The 8,796-nt window shown below is 65.8% G+C and overlaps 1 protein-coding gene across 2 annotated transcripts; it reads right to left on the bottom strand.

Annotated features, from left to right (window-relative positions):
* Positions 1-4,306: 4,306 nt before the first annotated feature.
* Positions 4,307-7,500, bottom strand: IRX3 (iroquois homeobox 3). 2 transcript variants are annotated; one of them, XM_079759843.1, is made up of 4 exons: positions 6,598-7,500; positions 5,314-6,421; positions 5,073-5,139; positions 4,307-4,937 (listed from the first exon to the last, which is right to left on the bottom strand). In XM_079759843.1, exons 1-4 carry the CDS (start codon positions 6,862-6,864, stop codon positions 4,775-4,777), a joined length of 1,605 nt encoding a protein of 534 aa, XP_079615969.1. In that variant the 5' UTR covers positions 6,865-7,500; the 3' UTR covers positions 4,307-4,774. The 2 variants fall into 2 exon arrangements, with proteins under 2 accessions (XP_079615969.1, XP_079615970.1); XM_079759844.1 differs by having other exon boundaries at positions 4,307-4,718; positions 6,598-7,498.
* Between the last annotated feature and the right edge of the window lie 1,296 nt (positions 7,501-8,796).

Here is an 8,796-nt window from a genome sequence, read left to right as displayed (position 1 = left end):
CACACACACTCCTGGGTCACACGAGCAAGTAAAGAGACGCACTCGTGCACACAGAGGGGGCAACAACCAGGAGGCAAAACCGCACTGAGTTACGCTTGCGTCTGGGAGAACCTTCCAGAACCGGCTCCTGAGGGAAATGTCCAGGGAGAAAGGCCCCAACCTCCCAGACAGATGTCCTCCTTGGGGTGGTGGGGTCACCCTGCCCCTCTCGCCTGGGACGCTCCCCCAGCAGCAGGCTGAGGTGAGGCCGCTCCCTCCCAGGCCCGCGACTGTCCTGTGCGCCCTCCCTCGCCCCTTCTTCCCCCTTCCAGGGCCACAGGCTGGTGAGGAGCACTCAGCGCCCACTCAGCGCCGGCTTACTGCTCCTCTCCACGGAGCTGTGGTTCCTGGGAGGACAGACCTGCTTCTCCGGGGGTCGCCCCAGACACCGCACCCCGCCCGACGCCCTGGCCTCTCAGCCTCGCACTGCTGACACTGGATGGGAGGAGTCTGGGTGAGGAGGGCGGGCGGTGCCTTGGAGGGCCTGCACCCCTGCTCTCTACGCATCCGATCCAGGAGCACCCCCAACCAGTCATGGCCGTGGAAAATGCCCGACACGCCATGTGTGCCCGCGTGGGGGGTCGCCCCGCTGAGAAGTACTCGTAGGACCTCTACTAGGTCTCACCCCTCCACCTCAGGAAGAGGGGCCTCCTGGGCTTTCTAGCCAATCGGGATGGCCTGGGGGGAGGCGGGGGGCGCTGGAGCGTCCGAGGGGAGCAGTGACTGTGTCAAAGCTACGTCGGTCACACGCTAGACGGACCTTTTTAATGTGGTCAGGCTGGCTGGCTGGATCGGGTGACCGTGGTCAGTGAGGACCAGGAGGCCATATCTGGAGAGGTCATGGGACCCCATCACCCCCCTAATAATCTTTAGACCCACCCCTTTTCACGGTTGCCTCATCCTACACAACACTGGCTTCGCAAGACGATTTGGAGAAATGGGTCGAATCCAGTCCCCTCTGTGTTGCAGCCGGTGAACGTGGGGCCCAGAGAGAGGGCGGGACTGGGCCCCACGCAAGTGGGAGGCAGCGCGAGCCACAGACACCGTTTCACACGCCTGTAATGACTGCCCGTTTTCACTGGACGGAGGTGGAGGGGGTGTGCAAACAGGAATCACCAGATGCAGAGGCCATTTCTAGAAGGATACAGATAATTAGGCCCAAAGCCAGTTCCTGACAGAATCTCGAAAGAGGAGATTCCGACCCAAGCATCCAATCCCTCTCTCTCTGTCTTCCAGAACTCAGGCCCATGTCGGCGGCCTCTTTGGCCCTGAGGGCCCCGGCCCCGGAGGACACCGGCCCCACAGGTGAGGCCCTGCCCTCTCCCCGCCTGGAGCAGGCCAGTGGCTGGGGCACCCCCCCTCCCCCCTGCAGCTCTCCCGCAGCCTCGCCTGCTCTAACCTGTCCACGCTGCCTTCCCACTGGAGCCCACTTCCTCCTCCCTGATTTCCACCGAAAATAAATTCAATTGGAGACCGGGAATGCGCCGGTCCCAGAGGTGGGCCGCCACTTAGGGAGATAATTTTATTCCCTGGCCTGGCCGCGCACCGCCTCCTCGGCTCCATGCGGATAATGAGGGAAGCGGTGACATACACGCTTGCCTCTGACCTAATTGATTATCCCACACACCTTGGAGCGCTTTGCATAACCAGCCCCGACAGCAGCAACCCCTGCCAGGCGGAGTGATTGACACATTTTATTTCTAATTGAAGCTTAATCAGGACCAAGGATGAGATTCCCATATCCTTCCTCTCTCTCTCTCTCTCTCTCTCTCTCTCTCTCTCTCTCTCTCTCCCCCCCCCCCCCCCCCCCCGGCTTCCAGTCTCCTTTTTAAATCCTAGGGCCGGACGATAAAGGATGGGGCTGTTCCTAGGGTCCCTGAGAGGAGGGAGCGGAGGGGAAGACTCTGGGAGGAGGCTCTGGGAGGAGGACGGAGAGCCCGCTTCCTGGCGAAATGCAAGTGCAGCAAAAGGGAGCTGCCTCCTCTTCCCTCTCTCAGCTCAAAGCCCACGAGGGCCTTTTATTCTTCCGATTACCCTGTCTCTTTGGGGTCAACCTGAGGCCAGCTGGGGGGCCCATGTGTTCTCTCATCCCACAGAGAACATGCACACACAGGACCCGCTCTCCCCTGGCACCCACACCTCCTGTCCTTGCAGTGGGCAGGGCGGGTCTCCGCTGAGGACCCTTACCCTGGGATGGGACGGGCTGCAGGGTGCGGGGAACCCAGGGTTTCACTGGAGAGAGCAGGACAGGCGCTCAGACCTCTGGGGGCTCCGCTTGGCCGCCCCTCACCCAGCTCCCTCTGCACAGAGGCAGGCTTCCCCCTCGGGGGTCTTCAGAGGGGGAGGCTGCCTGGCTTGGTGATCACCCCCTCTCCCTGCTGCTGCACCCCTGCCAGGGCAGTGCCCTGTTCCTAGGTTCTGAGGTGCCTCTGTACAGACACCTCCCTTTTTTGGCCAATGGGAGGGGCTGGGGCAGAATGCTGGCGGGAGCTTGAGGAGTGGGTCTGAGATTCTGGAATAATAATTGCAAGATGAGGGCGATTTACGCTCACCCACCGCAGGCCAGCCCCCTACATGCGTCCAGGAACACCCTTCCAGGGGGCTGTTCCCTTCAGAGGGGAGGACACAGGACACACAGGAGTTAATGATCTACCCCACCCGCCGCGTGTCGCAGGAGGGGGGCCGGCCGGGGTGCTAGGCCTGTGCCCCAGAAGCTCGGGAGGCACCAGCTCACAAGAGGGGCTCCGGGGCGGGGGGGGGGGGTGTGGGGGGTGGGCGGTAACCATGTAAAGCGACTCCTGCTGACCAAAGGCCTCTGTGCAGCTGCTGAGACCTGGCCGCCCAGGTTCAAGGCCCAGGCAGTGGGCGCTGGCTCCGCGTTCAGGGGTGGGGTGCCCAAGATCAGAGCTGAACCCCAGTCGCAGCCTGCGGCCAGGGAAGGACCCAAACTTTAGGGGGAGAAAAAGCGAAGAAAGAGTGGGGAGAAGGCAGAGCCTGGTGTTCTGGAGGCCGGCCCTGTCTCTGCTCACCCGACCTCTGTGACCTGGCAGGGCCCGGGAGCACCGCACGCCCCGCCTGCGTGGGGGTCCTGGGGGGGGGGCGCTGGCAGCTATACCCCATATAGACCAGTCCTTGCTGGGCAGCCTCCGCTCCTGCCAACCTCCAAGGTGGCTCTGGGGGTGCAAGCTCTGCCCAAACCTCCCCGGAGACCCCCCAGATTGTCACACGCCTCACTACTGGGGGCCAACACTAACATCTGGCAGCCTTACAGATACACGGATTACACGTGGGGAGGGAGACTCAAGACAGGTCCCCCACTTTGTACCCCAACGCAGCATCGCTCTTCCAGAATTCCCTAAGCTTCAAGTCAAGGCTGGGGCCTGAAAGAGAAAAAGAGGGTGCGGCGGGGAGGCTATGTCCCATGGAGAGGCCAAGGTGGCCAGCGCCCAGCGGCCGCTTTGTCCTGTAGAGGGAGCTCTAGCCCCAAATTTCCCAGGCTCCCTCCCCTGGCCCGCCAGCCCGCCCGCCCCTATCAGGCTGCCCGGATCTGGGCTGGATCCGTGCTTGGGTCCGAACCACCCGCGCCCTGACCTCCGAAGGCTGCCCTTGCAGGGCACCTGGGGAAACCCACTGGGGTGCCAAGACGCACAGATGCCACCAGGTCCCCAACTCTCAATTCGGACTGGACACCATCACCAGGAGGCAAGGCTGAGCTCCCCTAGGCTCCTGGCTCCTCCATACCCCCCCCCCCACACTCCTGCTTCTGTAAGGAGTCTGGGGGTGCCTGTGGTTGGAAGGGGGCTTGACGCTGGGCTTGCACCGCCCCTTCTGTAAGAATGAACCAACCTCAATTGTGCCTATCTAAGAATGGGGGCGCAGGCAGGGTGAGCCCCTCCCAACATAACCCCTGTCCACACCCTCCTCTAAGGCTGCTGCGTCACCAGCGGACGCCCCGAGACCCCGCGGTGGGGTCCGAGGACTGGTGGGTTGGGCCCAGTTTCCCACCTGTCTCCTGGGCCCTTCTCTGGAGCCCCAGGTACTCCTCGGGGGAGCCCACAGCCTCACCGCCTGTGCGCCTTCGCCTCTGCCTGGTCTCTGGGTCTCCGACGCAACCTCTGCTCTCCTCTGGCCACAGGGCCCAGACTCCCCTCTCTTGGTCTTTTCTGCTGATTCCAATGACTCTAAACGGGGGTGGGGGGCAAAACAGAACAACAAACAGCAAACAGACCCCTCTGGGGGCAGACAGGCGATTATAGTCAAAGTGGCAACAGCTCATTTATTTAGCCAAAAATAGATACTTTCTTGTACAATTTGGTTCACACATATGTACATTTCTTCTGTATATATACAAACAAGTCAGACACGCTGATTCTCACCGACACGCCACTCCCCACAGTCAACCTCGCAAACCCAGCTCCCAAACCCGGCTAACTTGGGGGACAGAAGCGACTTGGGGAGACTCCGCCCAGGGGGACTTGTTGTATTTATTTTTATTTATTTCTTTTTTGTTTCGTTTTCTTTTTAAAGGTATTCATACACAGACATGCTTACAAGTCATAACTATACAGAGCGATTAATTTTTTTTACAATTATTACAACGATTAAAAAATTAAAAAAAAAAGAACTAAGAGGAGGAGAGGGCCGACAAGACCAGCGCGGCGTCCAGGTGGTTCTGGGGCCTGGAAGAGAGAGGCAGTGGTAGCCACGGGCTGGGGAGCGAGGGGCACCCCCGCTCCTAGGGCTGGGAGACCCCACCGGGGCTGGGGCGGGGAGCAGGAGGCGTCGCCATGTAAAATGATGTCAGCGGGAGATGTGGGTCTTCCCCTGTAACTGCGAGGTGGGTGGGAGGCTCAGGACTGAGGTCCGGGGCTGGAAGGAAGGCGGGGGCTCCCAGGGCCCTGGGGACAACGGAGGGTGTGTTTGTCCCCTTTGAAAAGCCTTTCCCAGCTGCATCACCCCCGGGGGCAAAAGCCCTGCTTCGCACCAGTTATTTCCTTTCCTCGCCATTGCCAACCCCCCTCCGGGTCTCTTACCGCCTGGGCACGGGCTGGAAAGCCGTCTTGAGTAACTTTTTCTCCACTTCCAAGGCACTACAGCGATCTAAGGGCAGCGGGGAGAAAAGGGGGCCTTTAGAGCTCTGTCCGGGCACCCGGGGCCGCGGGAGGCCAGCGCCCAGGGGAGGGCCGCGCGCTCCTGGGGTCCTGCCGGTCCCCTCCGGCCCGGGCGCATCCCCCGGCCCGCCCCCTCCCTCCGCACCCCGCGCTCGGCAGTCACCTGTTCCGCCCTCGGGCTCCGCGGGCCGAGCGAAGGCCGCGGCGGCGGCAGCCGGGTGGCCCGAGGCCCCGGGAAGTCCCAACAGGTGTGGCGGGGCCGAGCCGAGCAGGGAGAGCGGGTGCGGGCGGGCGGCGGGCGGCGCGCCTGGGAACGGCCGGTTGGTCCAAGCGGGGAATTTGCCCAGCGGCGCCGAGACCAGTCTGTGCGCCACGGCGGCGGCGGCCGGGGAGAGCTGCAGGGCCGGGGGCGCGACGGCGGCCCCGGGGGGAGAGCCTCCCGCGCCCGGAGGCGAACGGCGCGGGTTGTCCGGGCTCGTGGCCGTCTCGGCCAGGGACCAGATCTTGGGCTTCTGCAGGGCGGAGGCGGGCGCAGGAGCAGGAGCGCAGGGGTCCAGGCCCGCGGGGGGCGAGGGCGGGGACGGCGGAGCCGCGGCCAGCGGCGGCGGCGCTGGGGCCAGACTCAGGGCCGGCGGCGGGCGCTCCTCCGGGCCCTCGGAGCTGTCGTCCGAATCGCTGTTCTTGGAGTCTGAACTGGGTCCCAGGCCCAGGTCGTCGTCCCTGCGCGCCGCCCCCGCCAGGACCAGCTCCGGCCCCGCGGCCGCGCCGTCCACGTTCTCCAAATCGATCTCCTCGTCCTCGTCGTCCGCCAGGCCCTCGCCCCCCGCGTCCTCCTCCTCCCCGCCGAGCTCCTCCTCCTCCTCCAGCTCGCGTTTGCCCTCTTCCTCGTCCTCCTCCTCGTCCTCCTCGCGCTCGCTCCCGTAGGCGTTGCCCTCCTCGTCGGTGCGGCTGCGGGGCGCCCAGGTCATCTTGTTCTCCTTCTTGAGGCGCCGGCGCGCGTTGGCGAACCAGGTGGACACCTGGGTGAGGGTCATCTTGGTGATGATGGCCAGCATGATCTTCTCGCCCTTGGTGGGGTAGGGGTTCTTGCGGTGCTCGTTGAGCCAGGCCTTGAGCGTGCTCGTGCTCTCGCGGGTGGCGTTCTTGGGACGGGACGGGTCCCCGAACTGGTACTGGCCGTATGGGTAGAAGGCGGGGTGCGGGTGCGGAAACGCGGCTGCGGCGGCCGGGTGCTGCACCCCCGGGCTGTCTTTCAGCTCATACTGTGCGCCCTGAACGCACATGGAGAGAAGGAAGGGACACGCGCGGATGAGCCCTGGCCGTGGCCGCCTACCCCCTCCTGGCCTGGGCCCCGGCTCGTCTACTCGCGCGCGCTCACCGCGTCGGGTGGCCCAGCTCCAACCCGCGCCCCCACCCCACCCGCATTCCCGGCTCCCCCGGCGCTTACCAGCTGCGGGAAGATGGGCAGTTCGGCGGCGTAGGGCAGGAACGCGCCGTAGCCTTGGGCGGCGGCGGCCGCTGCTGCCGCGGCGGCATAGGGCGCCCCGTACACGGACGAGAGCACATTGGACAGGGACCCCGAGGCGGCCAGCTCCGAGGCGCTGGCTGCCGGGCCGCCGCGGGCCCCAGCGCTGCCGCCGCCGCCGGCGGTCCCCGGGCGCTCGGGTGGGTAGATGGGGCGGATGTACTGGTATCCGAGCTGGGGGAAGGACATGGTGGCCCGCGGGGCGCGGACGGAGGGGGCCCGGCCGCCGGCCGCCGGGGCCGCCCTGCTCAGCGCCGCCCGCGGGCTCCGGCGCGCATCGGGGGTGGGCCGAGTCCGGGCCGCGCTGCCTCCCGCGCTGCGCGGCGCTCCGCGGTCGCCTAGGGATCTGCTCCGCGGTGCGGCGGCGGCGGCCGGGAGCCAGGTCAGGTCCGGACAGATTGGCGGAGCTTCCCGGGGCGCGGGGCCCTGATTGACATTTCCACGGGCCGCAAGCCCCTCCTCTCCGCCGCCCGAGCCGCCTCTGCCCGCTCCGGGCTCCTCGCCGCCCTCCTCTGCCCGCGCAGTGTCGCGCCCGGCTTCCTTCGCCGCCTCTAGTTCTCACTGCCCCTCCTCGCCCTTCCTCTCCCCTCCCCTCGCTCCTCTCCCCCCAGGACCGCTTCCGCTCCTTCGGGCGCTTTACCTCTTCTGGGCGCTAGGAAACTCCTCTTTCTTTCTCGGGATCCTTTCCTCCCTTTTCTGCTCCTTTTTTCTTTCTTCTCTCTCCCTCGCTCTCTCTCATCTGTCTCTCTACTCACACCGCGCTGTCCCCACCCCACCCCGCACCGAGCCCTGGGCTGAGGCGGCCGAAAGTTGTGGACACTCAGGGTGCTACACCGGGGAGGGTGCTGGTTGGGGGAGAGGTGAACGTATCTGTCCGTGTGTCCGTCCCCGCCCGCCCTCCCTCCCTCGCCCTTTCCCAAATCTCAGGTCTGACGTCGCGCCCTCTTATTCGACTTTTCCCAGCGTCTCCTTCCCCAGTCGCCAATCGCCGGGGAGCCTCACCGGCGAGGCCTCCCACCCCCGCGGAGACCGCGCGCGGGGCGGGGCGGGGCGGGGGCGGGACCCCGCGCTCCAGCCCCTTCCCGCCCCCTCTGGCCTGCGCCCGGAGGCTCCCGGCAGAGGCGCGGGGACGGGGGGTTAGTGCCGGGTCAGCTCGCCCCTCCCCTCTTCCCGCCCCTCGGCACCTCTCCCCGGGCCCCAGCGCCGAGCCTGGGTCGGGACCAGACCTGGGTCCAGGGCAAGCACCGGGGCCTCAGAGGGCCCGGGCCCCCTTTTCAGCGCGCACCCCTGACGCCCGGCCACTCTCAGCGGCCTGGGGAGGGCGCTAGAAGAGGGTGAGGGGGGCATTGTGCCTTCCTAGGCTACCTCAGTACCCTTGGGGGCGAGGCTGCCCCCCACCCAAGAGGACCAAACCCCGAGATTAGCCTCCTTAAGGGGTCCGGGTGCGAATTACTTATTAGAAATGGAGGGCTGGTCTGGGGGCGGGGGGCGGGGCGGAGGGCTGCAGGGTGGACGCCCTGGGGGTCCTGGGGAGCGAAACGCGAAAGCGGAGCCAGCCAGCGCCCTAAATGGGCGTGGGAATGGGGGAGGAGCCGGGCGGTGAGCCCCGGGAACTTTCCAGAGCACTTCCAGAAGTTCGTACGCGGGCATTTTCTGTACGTAGACACTCTTCCCTTCCCGCTCCTCCCCGCTCCCCGCGCCCGCCTGTGTTCCTTTTGCGTGGATTTCCCCGCCGTCTCGGGTGGGGATGGGAGGCAAGACTTGGAGTCTGACGGAAGGGTAGATCCTAAACCGAAGCTGCAGCCCTCGTACCCCGGCGCCCGCCTTCACGGACGGGGGCGCGTGGCCGCCCCGAGCGGGATTGAAATTCCGGCCTTGCGGCGGCTCCGGGTGCAACGCTGGAGGCCTCCGCGGGGCTCAGGGCGCCCAGGCCGGACCCGCGGGGGGACCCCCGGGGATGGTGCGAGGGCGGCGACTCTGCCGCGGAGACGCCGGCGCTGCTCGGAGGCGAACACTGGCCGCCGCGCGCCGATGGAGAGAGGACTCGAATCCCAATTCCCGCGGAGGCTCGGGTCGGAGGGTCTTGGCTCCTGCTGTCTGGGTCTCCACAGCTCTAGGGGA

Source organism: Cnephaeus nilssonii, assembly GCF_951640355.1.
Source record: "Cnephaeus nilssonii genome assembly, chromosome: 20".
NCBI classification, from domain to species: Eukaryota; Metazoa; Chordata; class Mammalia; order Chiroptera; family Vespertilionidae; genus Cnephaeus; species Cnephaeus nilssonii.
This window is presented reverse-complemented; position numbering and strand designations above follow the sequence as displayed.

Bases quoted from the DNA above. Each gene is read 5' to 3' on its own strand.
- IRX3 (XM_079759843.1), bottom strand. From the start codon at position 6,864: ATGTCCTTCCCCCAGCTCGGATACCAGTACATCCGCCCCATCTACCCA. The intron at 6,422-6,597 runs GTAAGCGCCGGG...ATGTGCGTTCAG, and splicing joins TGCCCATCTTCCCGCAGCTG to GGCGCACAGTATGAGCTGAA. The intron at 5,140-5,313 runs GTGACTGCCGAG...CGCTGCCCTTAG, and splicing joins GGAGCCCGAGGGCGGAACAG to ATCGCTGTAGTGCCTTGGAA.